We start from the raw sequence: 17246 nt of genomic DNA on the forward strand, positions 1-17246 counted from the left end.
GTTATGAATTGATGCTATACAAATTGAATTGAATGTGTATTGAAGTAGATTTATTGATTTGTTTTTGCCCGTGGTATTGACACAACCCTCACTTCCTAACATTTACTCATTTCAGCCATACTTTTGTGACTCCAGCAGGATTTAAAACCAGTGTTGCTGCACAAACATGGCGGTTCAAAATGTCGGCCGCCTCGAAAGGAGACCCCCCCACTGTAAGATAAAGACAACACAGAGGCTGATACTTCCAGGTGACTGTACACTAATGAACACACGCTGCTTTATGGCACACAGTGGACCTTTAATGTGACATTACCTGTACAGCAGGAAACAGGCAACATCGGAGTCATTCTGGAAACATTTTTCCCTCATGAGCGACTTCCATCTGGGAAAGGCCACACCAATGTTGACCCTTGTTTTTTGCCGTCGCCTGTCCCGGTTTCGTTTGACTTCGTCCTGCTTTCGCTTTTTGGGCGACGAGCACTCACGCTCGCTGACTTTTTGTTGCGCTAAACAATACGTATGGTCCCCCATTTGTCAAACTTTGGGTTGGGGGGGTCAAAGTTGTCGCAGCAGTGAGCAGTTAGCCTGCAGCTTCAGCTTCATCGCTGCAAACTCCCTCTTCTTCAGTCGCCTTCTTCTACGGATTGTATGGCGGTTGGGAAACAGCGTTGTGGCGCGTTACCGCCACCAAGCGGTCAGGAGTGGTGGTGCTACATTACCTCATTCTGATCATTAAAAGAAAATATATTATTTTATTATTTTATGTTCCAGGTAGATCACTGACCGCTTTTCTTTTAAATGTTCCTCATGTAATGTTGTTAAAGGACATTAAAAACCAAATTTTGCTTTGGTGTAATGTTATACCTTTAGTTTTTAGCTTTTAATCATTGGTTCGTACATTATTTGTCTCCCTGGTGTTATTTTATGTTTATATTGATTAATTTATAGCCTTGTAAAATGTATTGTTCTAGTTATTATATTATATTATATAGTTTTTATGTGCACTCTTTTTGTAAAAGTGCTATATAAATAAAGTTGAGTTTAATTATATAGCTTTATTCTTGAATTAATTCTTCTAAGCTATTGAAACACAACTTGTATTCTGTTTTTTAAAAGTTCACATAAATCATAGCTCAACTTTCTTTCTTTAAGATACAGTATCAGTTTCCTTCTCTCAGTCTCCACATCCTATTTCTGTCAGTAAAACATAACACCTTCAGGTAGGACTGTGTTTTCCTTTTTTAATTGTTAATAAGGATTATTAACTTAAATAATAATCAATAGGAACCAGTGGGCTTGGTCTGAGTGCTGCAGACAGGAGAGGAATGATGACTTTGGTCTTTTCATTTTTGTTGAGATTAAATAAAATCTATAAATACACCAGCCTTAAATTCAGACTATTCCAGTCATATATATGATTTAAGCTATTAAACATTAATAAATTCACAGGTAGCTTCCCTCTCTGATGAGGAGGAAGAGGCCATGATCAAAGCTGACTGTATATGCTGAGAGAGGCTCTCTCTCTGGAGCACTGACCTGTTATCACCACTAGGGGTCAGCAGTTAGTCTCCAAACAACAAAGCAGGTTTACAAAGCTGGATTTTATCTTAACGATAGTTAGAGAGGTGATTTAAAAGATGTCATTGATGAAATAAGTGACAACTTTGAATAATAATCATCACATCTCAAAATGGTTTATAGTAACTTCTACTTTACTTTTCATTTGCCAGTTAGATACAGTGCTCTCCATAATGAATAAGATAAATATATATAATAATATTTTATTATTATTCTATATATAATAAATAATGAAAAATAATGGATTCTTGTGACTTATGTGTGCTAGGAGGACCTGATTATCTGTCTTACACAGTACTGTCAGGATATAGTGAAAGTTTCAGCAGATACGACAAAAGGTTATTTTGATAAAAGTTCATTACTGTGGCTTTAAATGAGATCACAAGGAGGTTTACATAGAATCCACACCTTCAGTGCCATTCACTGGAATGTTTGTTTTGAACCAGCTTTTATGCGAACATACGCAAACTAGAATCCACATCATACAAACATACGCAAACTAGAATCCACATCATACAAACATATGCAAACTAGAATCCACATCATACAAACATACGCATCTATTCCCAAAAGCATCTGCTCATATGTCTGAAAGGCCTCGTCCTGCAGGCCCGTGTCAGCTCTCTACCAACTGCAGTGTGTAATTGTAACATCCTGCTGCCAGACATTTTGGCAACGCTGCAAAGTCTGATTCATGGCTTCTCCCTAATGCAGCCCCCACCCCGACCACACCACGCACATCTGGCTCCATGTGTCTCCCTCCACGCCTCGCAGAGTTCTCAGACGTGAAGATGGAAAAGGAGGCGAAGAGGTCAGGTCACGCAGTCAATCTGTGCTCCAGAGCGTTACTACTGAGATAGTGTGAAAGGTAGGAGGAGAGGAAGACAGATATCTTGCATACCAGATCTACCCTCCCTAAAGTACGCTCTTCTTCCTCCTGAGGACTGTTGTCATAAGGTCAGTTTGCTTTTTGATTTGGGGAAAACCAAAGTTGTTTAAAACATAATTACTTTACTGGCTGACTGCCTTGTGACCAAAACTAACGATTAACCTTCGACTTCAGTGTGTGCGTCTGCCAGAATTATAGAGGCGTTAGCACACAGCTGTCATCTGAATACATATTCCCACCCTGGTTTAACCGAAACACAAACATACATTTGTAAAGTCATCACCCTTTGCAGAGTCTGTGTTTCCTATTGCCAGTTTCCAGGAAGAAATGATGCAATGGCACTAACAGCAGGGAAAATGCAAACATTTGAGTTTGGAATTGGCTGGAAAGTTCACTATATCCAGACAGTAATACATGAGACAGACAATCTGAATTTATCAGGTTCCTCTGGCTCCTTCTAATGCTCCTAATGAAAGAACGAAAACAACCAATCAGAGCCGAGAAAGACAGAAAGGCACTTTGGGTTGATGGCTTGAAGTCTCGTTCACAGCGTCAGTATTCGACAACCCGGGAATGTCTTTCTCAGCTCTGATTGGTCCTTTTGGTTCAGGCCTGGTGGATTTTTGATGATTAAGTTTCCCTATATTTAGTATCAAATCATGTGTCCTTTTCAGGAACCTTTCTAAAGAATCTAGTTACTTCCTGGTAAATAATACCAAACAATGGGACCTGTAGGTTTCAGTGGCAAACCAAGAAGAAAAAAATAAAAATAAAACAACGACAAAACACACAGAGATAAAATCACAGCTTCCTTTTATACAGATTTTTTTTAAATCAGTCACAAATTGCACTATAAAAGGTCTCCCCTTCCTCTGTTACACTTCAAATATGATGCAGCGTTTCAGATGACTGGATGACTTCGTTTGAATATGTATTGATTTGATGATATACAAAAAGAGAATTTTAAATACACATATTCCCTGATTTGCAGTGCGTCTTTGGTTTCTTTCCTGTTCCCTCCGTTTCAGACCTACAGTGTTATCGGTACAATAAAAATCCATATTATCCGCTAAAGTCAGTAAATCCACGTAATTGAGGATTTGAGGCCTCAGTCCAGTTTAGGATGAGTGGCAACAAGAAATCTTAAATTAACTTTGACCCTTTATTGTCGGAGCTCAGAGAGGAGTCCAGGTGTCGCGGCTGAATGAGCAGATCCCGAAAGACAAGTCCTCCGCAAACAAAAAGGCCACGGACATCCTTGTTAGCGTTGTTGTGGAAATGACACACCTCAGAGATTTCCATCTCGGTCACAATGCTTCATCCCAACTACTGATTCACATTAAAGGCACTCAGAGTCCAGTAGAGCTCACACAGTATTCGTATCATCACAGTGTGGCACCTTGTAACAAAAAAAGGACACTTGCTTAAAAAAAAAAAAAAACGTAAGAACAAAGAAATAATAAGTTAAGTCCCTTAAATTCAAATATTTGTCACACTGAGTGAGTGGGGTTTTTGTTTCCTTCCACAGTAAAATACACAGACAGACTCGTAGAGAGAACATAATCTGAGTAAATGTCAGAATAGACCTCGGCCACTGCCAGCAGTGCTCGGATCGTCTATTTAGGGCGAGGAGACAGGATATTTTGAGCAAGTGGCCAACTCAATTGCAGTCTTGTCAACACACTAACAAGAAACTGCACTTCAACGCAGCCAGGGACTGATTGTATGATACGCTCTGAAGTCAGCCCAGTAAGCGTGGTCTGCAGGTCAAAACAACTAAACTGGGAGAAAACGGGTGAACGGTAACTTTTGTTTCTGTTTTTCAGCAACAGTTTGTAACAGTTATCTGTGACAACACTTTGATATGTCGTAAGCAGCCACTCTAATCAAACTTTATATGGATCAAAATTCAAGTTTGTTTTCGTCTCTCTGTAGTCGAAACGCACCAGATTTGTTCAATAAAAATCAATAAAAATCTTACAGTTATGACAGGTGATCTACCTGAACGGACTCTCACTTCAGAGAACAGGTTAACTGGCTGACACGTTTTCCTTTAACTCGTCTGTCTTTGTATCTGTTGTTTGAACCCTAAATGTGAAGGACAAAAAGCGAGAAAAACAAGAACAAAGATATGGAACTAGCTCAAATGATGGACATGTCAACAAACTGACTTCCCTCAGCTGAATTAAGGCACTGCGTTGCTTTTAGTTACAGTGATGCTGCATTCACACAGTATCAGCCAGTGGGAGGAACTGGAACACCCCTTGGCAGCGTTCATGCAATATGATTCTCAATCCTAGTAACAAACTTATTTGAACCCAAACAAACCTAACCCAGTAGTTTTGATGTCTAATGCTAACCAAACTGTAACCATTTCACAACATTAACCACGTTTATTATTGTTAGATTGATAACTACGGTCACTTGACTTTCCTGCATGTCCAAAAATATTAAACTATTAGGGCAAAAACCTTGAGGGAGATTGTGTACTTTCAGTTTTTGGAGCAGTGGGCTTTTTTCAGAATAATAAAAAAAAAACAAATCAGCTTTCAGTCCAATGGGACATTTTCTGGACTTTGGGAAAAATGGGCAGTCCCCACTTTTTAATGGTTTGTTAACCTGAATTAGTTGGTTTTTTTGCTCATAAATATTGTTTGCTTTAAGTTCAATGCAAACATTAACATGCTAACATGCTTGTGTTTAGCAGGTGAAATATTTACTGTATTCACCAGCTTAGCTTAGTGTGTTAGCATGCTAGCGTCTGCTTATTAGCAAAACAGCAGAGGCTGATGGGAATGTTGTTAATTTGGTTTGTTATATAAAATATATAAAAATATTATAAAATAAAAGACAAATTAAAATTCTGACCTGATGAAGGAGCTAGACAAAAATCCACCCAATAATTCTCAAAATGTCGTCAAAGTGGACAACTGACGGACCAACATTAACCAAAATCTCTTCAACCAAGTTTAGCCTGGACCTACTTCGACCCGCAAATCACTGAAACATGCATTCTTAAAAAAACAAAAAAATACATTTGATAAATAAAACTAAATCTCCATCCTGAACAATCACAGCAATCGTCATTTAAAAGATAATTCTTCTTTTCTTCATGTAAAAAAAACCTTTTTTGTTTTGCTCAGTTCAGGGACTCATGAGTCATTTTGAGACAAGGCAGGCAGGGTCATCCATTGTCCCCGTTCCCCCGTTCCCATGCTGGTCCCGTCCACCTGAATTCACTTGTGCATGTAGAGTTGAATGAGGCCCGCCTGGTGCAGCTGCTGCCACAGGCTCATTTCCATACGCAGGTCGTGGTTGGCGAAGAAGCCCACTGGGTGATACTTGCTGTCGTAATAGTGGTCAGAGTAGTTCTTATAGTCCGGGGTCATGTAGCCGTACGCACTCACCTTCATCAACAGAGGAGACACAAAAGCCAGAGTCAGAATATAGAACAATCATCTAAACGTTTTCAGCTTTAATAAGCTCTTTTCCTTTCATGTTTTGACTTGAACCACTTAGCCTCAATCTTTACCAACTTATTTCCATTCCCACCAAAGACAGCTTGAAAAACAGGTTTTTATTGCAAAGACAGGCTGTGGATTTGAATGAATCTGTGGCTAATCTGATACAAGAATCACACAATCGACACTGCAAAGGCTGATTTCATAAATTCCTGAGAGCATTGCTCCAGCGCAGTGTGAGTCACTATCAGCACCAAATCAAGGCCACAGGATGTAAGACATACAGTGCGTGCATTTACAAGGCCGACTGCTGAAAGAGCCAAAACAGCTACAACATTATCATGCTATCAGGCAAGTGCAGCCTTAAAGAGCTGACAGTAATATTCAGTAACATGATTAATTCTACCTTGTCGCAGGTGTGCAGCGCAGCCAACAGCATCACAGCTCCTGTAGACGGACGGTAAATGTCCTTATATCTGCTTTTCAGAGCATTAGAACGAAGGAATCTGAAACAAGAAGATAAAACAACATAAATACATCTGAAGTGTCAGTGGGGACACAGAAGTGAACACTGTGTGGGAACTTCCCACAGCAGCACACTCTGGTTTCAGCCTCCGCTTCTCCTTTAATCTCATTTCCAACTATTTGAAATGTGAGCCGTACTTTCATTCTGTTCACCTGCTGTGCAGATAATTCGCTCACCTGTTTCTGAGGTAACGGACGAAGTCGGGGTGGTACATCTTCAGCTTTCCTGCTGACACGTCCTCTCCAAAGTACTTGGTTGGACTGGGGAGAAAACGTGACATTAGTTCAAAAGTCACACAATCAGCCATCAGTACCAAGAAGAGTAAAAGACAATAACATTTACAACAATTCTCTAGATAGCCGTGACCAGTGAGTGCAACACAAGTTCACAGTGGTTTACAGTGACAGGTGAACTTTTCTGTGGGTGAAGCAGCACCTCTAACCACTAATCTGCCATCTCACACAGGAAACCTGCTCTGTTAAAGCCCAGTGAGAAAAACATGTCTCTACTGGCTGCACTACCGGCCAAGAGTCACGTATCGCTCTGTAAACAGTGCGAGTTGGAGCAGGAGTTCCAAAACTGTTCATCTAAAAAAAAAAAAAAAAATGTGTACACATTTTATGTGTGTAACAATGTGTGTACAAAGACTTGGCAGGGTTAAGTGTCAGAGCTAATGGTTGTGTGTTCAGTTACGTTGAATGACATCCACGTTTGTTTGGCTTTCAGGCAGTTCTGTACTGAGTCAAGTAATTACGAGTTGGTTGTTGACGGGAATGCTACTTACGAGTTAGAAACTGGCAATTACAATAACTCCTATGTGACATGAACGCAGCATTAATGTTGTAGCTGGTCATAGTGGACCTAATTTTAACTATACCGTTGAACACCGCTTCATATCATATAAACTGATCATGTGTTCTCAATGCTAAATCTTAATTTACAAAGTAACTAGTAACTGCTGTCAGATACATGTAATGGAGTAAATAAAACTGGATTACATGGCGATACTTAAATAGTACAAATACCAGCAATGACGCTAGCATGGCAAAAGTGCAAAGTGCAGTGTATTTGTATGGAGGTTCAGTTCAGTCCAACTGCATCATCATTACGACCGTCTGAGTGTTGCTTACTCTTTGCCCCGCTCAGGCCCTCTCTGTACTGGAGTGTGTGTCGCTGCAGCCTTCATCAGCAGGTAATCACGGTCGTGATCTGGCAGAAAGACGTATCGTGTTTCCTGTAGGAGAGCAGCAGAGCTCAGGCCTGGTGTCACGATTTTAGCATTTCATAGGTAGAAATACTTTTTACATTTTGTCCTCACCTTAGACATAGGGGGCCCTTTGTACCCGGCGCCGGCATAGCTCCTCATGGAGTTCATCAGTGTGTTGGTGGAGAACGTGTAGTGGGTGGTCCGAGAGCCCACGTCCTGCTCAAAGCCCTTAATGATTGCCCCATTGGTCCTGAAGATGTCCACAAGCACAGATGAAAACACACAAACATGATGACAGAAGACACCAATCTAACTGAAGAGCCACTTCTTAGTTTTATTACCAAAACTGCCTTTTGACAAACCCCAGACCAGAGCCCCTCCGATCCAAACCAGCTGAACATGTAAACTCTCATACTGTTTATATTGTTGTCAGAATTTAAAAGACAAGCCAACTGATTTTAGTAATGCACTAATGCGCCATTAATGGTGGCCTAAATTACAACCTAAATGGGGCTATACCAAACTTTGGACGTGGCACGTGGCTTTTGTTTTTGCTACCAACAAACAACAATGTGGCTTCGGATTTTGCTCAGTATCTACCTGAAAACATAGTGATGACCGTCAATCTCCTTCCCTTTCTTTGAGTCCTTCAGTATCCCACCATTCCCCACCACAGCACAGCGGATGCACTCTGATTTATTGGCGCGATCCTTCCAGTCGTCCAACATCAGCCAGTTAGCCGAGGAGTTGAGGACAGTAAGAGTTTCCACCAATGCTGTTGACACGGGAAAACAGAATTAATCTGGATCAGTGGGTAGGATTTAGTGGCATCTAGCAGTGAAGTTGCAGGTTGCAACCAACTGAATACCCCTCGCCTTTCAAGCGTGTAGGACGTCTTTTTAGTTGGTGAACCACTGATTTCTTTTGTGCCGATGTAACTGTGTCTGCCCACAGATTCAGTTAGTTGTGATTAGTTGTGGTGGCACAACGACAGGAAGCTACCATTATCTCAACACGATGAGCATCTTGATGTGATGCCAGAATACATTGCATCTTCTGTCTTCTGTTTTTTAAACAAAGAGTACACTATCAGCTTTAGACGATTGTTGGTGTCACATAACAATTCTAATATGAATGTACTTTAACCTTACTATAAAAGAAACACGTGTCAGCTTTTCACTCAGAGACTCAGTGATGTATTATATACTGGTTGGTGTTTATATCTTCATTCAGTGAAAATCTTTAACTTTAATTGAAGTGAACACAGTACTTAAAAAATGTCATTAAAATAATAAGAAGAAATATTCCACACTGGAAATAACCATTTAAAAAATGTAATATAAAAAAAACAAATAAAAAAGGACAGAAAGAAAGAAAAATACCTAATATATTAAATAGAAAAACAGAAAGCAAATGTTAAAAAACAATAAACCTCAACAGAAAAACATGGAAACAAAAAAATAATGCTCACTTGAGTATTCGACTCCGCCCCAGCCGTGTGCTCCTGGGTACTGCTTCAGACGCTGGTGCGCTTCACGGGTGACGTGTTGGGCCCACTGCAGGACTGGAATGTGTTTCAGAAACCTCCCACCAAATTCAGTTTTTGTCACCTGACCTCGGATACCGCCTGGGCAGTCCTGCAGGAAGCAGATAACACGGACGCGCTGTTATCAAGCCGCGTACAGAAAGTCTTATCTCCACTCTGGCAACAACATACAGTTACTATGCTGCATCATTAGTTACTGGATCTAGTTATTACACGGCTGAAACATGGTAACGACAAAAGGCCTCGAGACACATGTTCATTATAGAATCTAAAAGGGCACACAAGGAAGCACAGAGTACATGCAAACGCACGAATGGCACCGAGCCTATGAGCAACTTTATCTTGTTAATTGTGTTATCGGCCTCTGGTTCTCTGTGGAATCAATTATCGATTGTGTGTGCACTCTCTATTTATGCAACAGCTCAAAGCCTAAACTGCAGCTTAACTGAGTTGAGAGTCTTTTGTGATTCACCATACGGATGCATTACAGAACCCTGGGATCTCTCCCATGAGACGTTCAAAGACTTTGAGGCAGATCTGAGTAATGTTTTCATTTTCTTATCCTCCCTCTGTATTTCTCTCAGTGGACCATCTGACAGCTCAATAAAGAGACTGAGCGTTGATAGCACATTCAGGGAATCAGGGGTTTCAGAGCCAGGCTGTAGGAAAGTCCATTTTCTATGAAACATTTCCTGGGAAGATGGACACACCCAGTACAACTGTGGCAGGGCGGTGCCCTGGTCGGACAGCATTGTCCGCCCCTGCGAAGAGACGTTGTTTTACCACTGATATGATACACCAGATCACGTGACACAAGGTTCGCTTTCTCCACTATAGTTTGTGTCTTTCCCACTTATGACTTTCATTGCCATTAATTCAATAAAAGGATAGACTGGTCATATTTAATATTATCAACAAATCACATGAAAAGGCCAAAACCAACAACTGACCCTTCCTAAGTCCCGCCCCTTTTTGCTCTGTGCTCCAATAACATTTGAGTAAACCTCGATCAGGACCTCAGTAAACCTTTTCCTGTGCTTAGAGACGATCTGGTAGAGAAAACAATAAGACTGTGAAAGCACAATGCTTTGGGAGGGTTGTAGCTCCTTGAGGTTTTGTTTCTTTTTCACTTCCTTCTTTGTGTTTTTAGCTTTATTGCTGCTACGTTTCAACCAAAACTCCAGTATTGGATATAAAATGAGGTTTATCAAACTTACATTTACATTTTTTATTGATCAACTTCTCTCACGTACCCTCTGCAGCAGTAGCAAAAATGTTAATGCTAGTTCGTTACTGAAGACTATATGTTGATTTTATCTTTTAAATATCTGCAAAATATGTTTTTTTTTTAAACATAGATTAGCCTATAGATCAGCCTAGCACATAGCATATCCAAGCACAGGAAAGAAGAAAGTGGACTGAGGTTCCAAAGAGGCGGGACAAGTATCGGGTCAGAAAGTATTGAGAAACAGATTAAAATAGTTATTATTCAGAGGACAAGCTGAATTGAGCACAGATAGGACTCACTGTTTGTGGTGGGATGTCTTCACTCATGTAAGCGTCTCCAATGAAGGGAGGCTCTGTTGGCCTGGCTGCCTGTGTGGGCTGCTGAGGCCTCTGTGTGGGGCCTTTGGTACTGGTCCTGGTCCTGGTCCTGGTTTTATTCACCCCATTTGACACATCCAGGACATTGTTCTCTGCCGGTTTGTGCTCAGCGGCTGTGGGTGCTGGAGTCTTTACAGTTGGAGTCTGCGTGGCACGTGTGTCTTGATGCTGAATTATGGGCTCTGGGTCAAAGTTGGAGGTGGGGGGCGGACGGGTCCACTGGTCACTGTTAGACTTCCTGTCGAGAGGCTCCTCAGAGTGTCGTGAGCCGCTGTGGAAGACAGAGCGAGATTTTGGCGGTGAGCCCGGCAAGTCACTGCTGGAAATATATCAGCTAAACCCTTTCAATATGCTCTCATTTCTTAAAGGAATAGTCCAACATTTTGGGACATATTTGCTTTCTTGATGAGGGTCAGATGAGAAGATTTATACCCCCCTCAAGTTTACCAGCTGATTAGCTTAGCATAAAGACTGGAAACTGCTAGCCCGGCTCTGTCTGAAGATAGTCTGCATGCTAATTAACTATATTATTTAAATGTTTTATCTTGTTTATTCTGCACGAAAAGGAATATAATGTGTTTTAGGTTGTAGGTTATTTTATGATATCAGTTTCATAGTAAATAATTGACAGGCAGCACTGAGATACATTAATACCTATGAAATAAAATTTACATTTATGCTGCTAAGTCTGTCTATTTTGCATTTGCACTTGCTTGCATAAGGCATTAATATATGTGTTTTGTTTTCTGGGATAGGACGCTCTTAGAAAGCAGCAGTTTAAGAGCTTTCTGAAAAGGAAATACAGGTTTTGTAGACTCGGCTTGGAAGAAAACTGTAGACCGGCTGTGTCTGTGGCTACAAACCATAAGGAGTAAGTGAGAAAATGGGCTTTTTGTAATTTGGGTGAACCAAAGTTTATAACTTTGCACACACTAACATGTTAATTATATATGAGGAAATGGGAAGATTGGAAGTTTAAGGTGATTTATGACTCAGTTAACACTGCCTACAAAACGTATTACAGCTATGAAGAAGAGAGTGGAGTGAGCTATTAAAGGCTCAAAGGAACTGGAAATCAATTCTCTACTCTACCTGCTTCTTAGAAGTGTAAGTTAAGTGGACTTTGAGTTGAGTTTGTGTTGCCATGGAGACGCAGTTATCATTTAAATCCCGCCCACACAGTGCAGGTGAAGCAGATCCGACTGTTAAACGTTATAAAGACGACAAACTTTAACACAAATATATCATGTGGAGAGAAATTCCTGTTGTAAAGGAGATTAAAAGCTGCAGTCTCAGGTAACCGTGGCGATGGCTTCACCCCGATTGGCTCTGTCTTACGAGCCTGACACAGCAGATGCTGCACTCCCAGCAGAAAGTAAACCTCATAAAGACAGCTAACAAGACCCAAGTCAGCTGAAATAAAGTGTAGCTGGAACTCGTTAATGTCAAAGACCAAACTGCAGAGAGAGCGGCGGGTCAGTGAAAACAGCCTGATGGTTGGTTAATGTGTGTTGGTTAATGAGTACAACACTGAAATTAAACATTAACTGTTACTCTTCTTCCCCATTCCATTTTCTCTAATGTCTTCAATAAATAACAATATTTCCTCCTGTTGTTTCCATTTTTCCCCACTAAAAAGTTACAAAACAAAGATTTTGTATTATGATTTTGTAAAAGTTTGCATTTTGTGTTGTTTTGATCTTTGATTTGATGAGCTGATTTAATATTGACATATATTTTATATTGGACTACCTGGAGGAAGAGATATTGTATCTCAATGGGATCAAAATAGTAAAACAGTGAGCTGAATAATACTGGATTTTTTTCAGTATTCACACAGTGCTTTGACAATATTGTATCTCAGCAGGGTCATGGCAAAAAAATGATAATTAGAAAGTTTAAATTTTATTTTCTAAAAAAGGCAAAAGGCTCCAGAGTCCATTAAAGAACATGAGGTCTCCTGCATGGAAAAGCAGCGGTGGCAGGGAAGTAAAGGGGACATTCACGTGGTTATTTTTACCCGGGCATCCAGATTAAAGAACAGCTTTTAAAATGAAAGGGCTCCACATGCCCACATTTAGTGTCTGAACCAAAAACAGCCACATTTTCCTTTTCTCCCCCCCAACTTAATGCATCTTATCTGGACTTACTGGCTTTTAAACCTGGAGCGCTGCCCGTTGTAACAAAGCTTACGTTTCACATACGCGTGTAAGAGACCACCTCCAGTGAAATAACTCCAGGAGCTTTTTTTCATTAGTGCAGTCAGAGCGCTGTGTGGCTCCTTTGTTAAAACCACAATGATACAACTAGAGGGGGAATAAGTGCTGGTTGCAAAAAAACAAAAAACATTGGAACTTTTCATACCGCTCTTGATCTAAGAGTTTAACCCTTCAACTCCATCCCCATTTAACGCTGACTCCGACCTCAATACTGTCCCAGATTCAACTGCCTGCCACCATATGAATGCTATATACCAGTGGTTCCCAACCTGGGGGTCGGGACCCCTACTAGGGGTCGCCAAAGCTTAACAGGGGTTTGGAAGCCTTCTTGATTTTGAGGCGTGCTAAAAAGCTTAAAAAAAATATACACAGTAGGTGTACGTCAGCATTTAGCTCACTTTTCAGGGGCAAGAAAACAAGAAATAATCTGCTCAAAATTCATCTAAATAACTTGTTTTACACAAACTTCCTGCAGTGTACTAGTGTACCTACTGAGTTCACTGTTAAGGTTCATTGTACAGTTTTGAATATAATGTGAAATATCCATAAAATAAGTCACTAAAGGCGGGGTCATCAGTTAACTCGATGATAGAAAAAGGTTGAGAACCACGGCTATATACAGTGCTGCGGTAGTGAAACATGGCTTATTTTATCAGCCAGCTTCTTAAAGAGATGTAAAATCAAGATTGTGTTTATATTCCAGTCTGACTAACAGAGTAGGAAGTGTAATCCTTTTTTATAAGCAATCCCCAAATTAGGCAAGGAAAGGTTTAATGCCCTGTTCGTGTCACATGGGAATTACTGTAATCACCAGTTTCTGACTTGTAACTGCTGCTCACATTCAAGTCAAACTCTGGGAAACAACTGGGAATAACATGGCAGAGCCTGAATAGGAGAACAAACATGGACACCGCGCGTCATCCAAGGTCTGTTCATGGTAATTAAACCCAAACTTCAATGGACGCCAGGCTGTACTGTCAACACACAGCTTTGTCGAGTCGGAGAAAACCAGGACGCTGTGTTGGAAAGACAAACACTGTCGGACAGAGAGGGTCTACACTGAATGCAGTCTTTGGGCGCAGATGTGCTGATTTGTCTCTTGTGAGTCACTAAATTAAAGAGCCCTCCCACGTGTTCTTCTTCCTTGTGAAATTCAGGAACCTACATTACCCACAATGCAACCCAATCGCAGACAGCTTAGTCCTAGATTTCAGATGAACAAATAAACAGCTCGCACACTGCAGTGCTCTGATTTCCATTTATTTTTAAAGCATCAAGGTGACGCTGCACTTTTGAGCCTTTTTACCACTGACTGGGTTTGCGAGACGGTACCACGTTAACGTGAGACGGCGCCATGCATCGTCACTGCAGTCTGGTGAAGAGCAGTGGAGCATTGGAACATGGGAGCCCTGCAGTGAGCGAGTGTCTGTTTGACCAAGTTATTTGCTGACTTTCGGCTCGACACCTGCCTCTGTTTGCTTGGGAACCTAACTCTATTTGTACCAACGCATCAGTGTTCGTCACCAGCTTTTTCTTTACTTCCACAGACTGTAGAATTAAAAATGGAGGTAGTTTCCGTGACGTCACCCGCAGGTTTCTGAAGAACCGCTGTGAGGCTCAGGACGGTCGGCTCGGCTAATCCAAAAAAGGGCAAAGACTTGGAGCGAGCAACCAGCAACCTGTGACGGCACCCGCCTGTCACTCAATGCAGCCATGCCCTTACTTATGCATAACTGTAAAACTTTATATAATTTAAATAGGTGAGACCATAACTGTTTATTGTACCAGGCTGTAAACGGGTTTATTTCTGCTTTAAAGTTGGGTTGGTTGAAAAGTTGAACTTGACTCAAACTGGGGGTAAATCCTCATATTTAATGTTTGGTGTCAGATCATTTACAGTCAGTGAGTGCCTTTCTGAAGTCTCACACCTCAGCAGCCACAGTGTATGTTACTTGTTTTGCTCACTCAAGCCTGAACTGAAGCTTGTTTCACTTCCTGCTTTTTGTGTTTTGCCTTTAGTTGAATTTAGGTCGTGTGACCAACAAAAACACCTTATTGTACGTTCAGGATCACTACCCTGCTGCTTTTTTCAGTGTAGGTGTCAGTGTAGGTTTCCTTCCTTCGCTCACCTGCTCGCTCTCTGTGGAACGCCCTGGAAATATTTCAGCGGCAGGATGTAGATACACAGCAGGGAGGTGGCGGTCAACACACCGAGCAGCAGCCTCTTCTGGAGCGCCATCCCCGTCAAGGAGTGCGTGACCGGCAGGCTGCGTATGCTCGCTCTGCCCTCCGCTCCGCCTGAAGGAACATGAGGAGGCAGAGGATAGAGCCTGAGGAGGCAGGCGAGGATGCCGTCTCCTCCACTGGACAGTTTTCTGGGGGTTTCTTTGGTCAACCAGGCAAGGCAAGGCAGGGTGTTGGTGATGGTGGGGATTTAATTAGCCCAGAACAGGATCTGGGCTCCACTCTGGGCTTCTCTCAGCACAACTACAGTGGGAGGGAGATAGAAGGAGAGAGTTGGAACGAAGGCAAAGACTCGGGGGGGGCAGGATGGAAGGGGAAACTTTATCTTTCTGCATCAACAGAGTCCCAAATAATCCCTTTTTAATGAAACCTTTGAACACAAAGTGCAGGGCCACAATCTTCATATCCTTTTACACCCTGCTTTTATTTATTTTTTTGCTTTCATGATCTCCTTTTTGCTCTCGCTGCTTTTCTAACACACAAAAGAGGAACCACTGTAGCTACAGACAACGATATAAAAGGCAACATTTTGGCTGCTCCTCCCAAGCCGACCGCTGTAGAAAAAAACCCAAAGTCAGCTGCAGCTGATGGGCCATAAACAATGCAGGAAGCCAGAATCTTACAGGAAGCATCTTACTTTCCCCTTCCTGCTGTGGTGGTCTCAGACATGAGCATACACACTGAGCACCGTCCCCTCTTCACTTCTCACCTCTTTGTAAGTAGTGTAATAAACACAGCCCCGAGGCCAGGCGCTGAAATCTGCCCTCTTAACTTCTCTTAAGTCCTGAGCTGCTTTCCGAGGTCCACGCAGTCCTCCAGAGTAATCACTTAATAACTGGGTGAATATGGAAAATAATAACAGCGCTGGTGACAATGTGAGTGATACAGTTTCCCAGGCTTGTGTAGGTACTCCTGGCTGAGGCTAAATGGGGAATGGAAAGAATGTGTTTGCAGTGATCCAGTGATAAACTCAGCCCCCATGTCTCTGATAACAGACATAACAGGAGGGAATTAGCATTTTTACAGGCAAAGAAAACTGATTTTAGCTGAGATTTCTACTTCAAATAAATGTCATAGATGTGACTAAAACATCTCTAACATGGCTGACAAAGAGTCAGAACAAAATGTAAGAGGGGAAAACCACATCAGACTGTGACACAAATCGTGACTCAATCTTTTCCTCTTAGAGTCAGAGGGCTCTACTCTCTTGTGTCTGTTTGTGTTCCTCTCTAACGGAAACAGAGCTCAAGTCAAACGTGACACAGAAAGACCAAATAAAGAATAAAGTGTGTCCTCTCACCGGCAGAAAATCCTCTGTGTTCTGTGGTTCCAATCTTTCCTTCATGATGGCTGTAACGGAGACATATTCCTCTAAGTTGGGAGCGCTGCTGCTCATCTAGAGTGGAGTGGCTGCACTGCCAGCCTCTGCACTGTATGGGCGGGACCATTGTGAAATGAGCAACAGCTGCTGGCAATTGGTCAACCCCCTCAACTCCGGAGTATGAGAAGGGGTGGGGGAGAGAAAGAGAAAGAAGCCCACTCCAGGCTGCAATAAAGTTAGACATGAGCAGGCAGCTCTAAGGATCTCTGCTATGCTCACAATGTGTGGAGACTGAATCACAACACTCCTGACAGACAGGAGACAGGAGGGGACACACACACATGTATGACTGCATGTACGCACAGAGGTGACAAGCAGGAACATGCAAAGGGAAGAGACTTTACTCTCTGCCTCATCCAGAGTCACTCCATCCACCCAGCCCTCCAACAGCCAGCCAGTCAGCCGGGACCGTCCGAGCCAAGTGAGAGTCAATAGCCGGTGCGCCTCTGCGGGGCTCAGTTTCCTCTGTGAAAAAGAAAGGAAATACGCTGAAAGGCGAGACACGTTTCAGTACGCGCCACCGGTTGCTTTGGAAGTCCAGAGGAAGTGAGCTAGCTGGAGGGCGATGGAGGAAAAAAAAAGGGGGGGGG

At 42.0% G+C, this 17246-nt stretch overlaps 1 protein-coding gene across 2 annotated transcripts; it reads right to left on the minus strand.

The window, feature by feature from the left end:
• Positions 1-3263: 3263 nt before the first annotated feature.
• On the minus strand, positions 3264-16727 carry st6galnac (ST6 (alpha-N-acetyl-neuraminyl-2,3-beta-galactosyl-1,3)-N-acetylgalactosaminide alpha-2,6-sialyltransferase). Of its 2 annotated transcripts, XM_035661295.1 has the most exons (11): positions 16576-16703; positions 15985-16110; positions 15161-15518; positions 10735-11083; positions 9133-9298; positions 8262-8436; positions 7773-7911; positions 7585-7688; positions 6631-6714; positions 6335-6434; positions 3264-5874 (listed from the first exon to the last, which is right to left on the minus strand). In XM_035661295.1, the coding sequence occupies exons 3-11, from the start codon at positions 15268-15270 to the stop codon at positions 5704-5706; spliced, it is 1398 nt and encodes a 465-aa protein (XP_035517188.1). In that variant the 5' UTR covers positions 15271-15518; positions 15985-16110; positions 16576-16703; the 3' UTR covers positions 3264-5703. The 2 variants fall into 2 exon arrangements, with proteins under 2 accessions (XP_035517188.1, XP_035517180.1); XM_035661287.1 differs by lacking the exon at positions 15985-16110 and having other exon boundaries at positions 16576-16727.
• Positions 16728-17246: the final 519 nt, after the last annotated feature.

Source organism: Morone saxatilis, unplaced genomic scaffold (assembly GCF_004916995.1).
Source record: "Morone saxatilis isolate NCDOM2014 unplaced genomic scaffold, NCSU_SB_2.0 Contig1, whole genome shotgun sequence".
Taxonomy (NCBI): Eukaryota; Metazoa; Chordata; class Actinopteri; family Moronidae; genus Morone; species Morone saxatilis.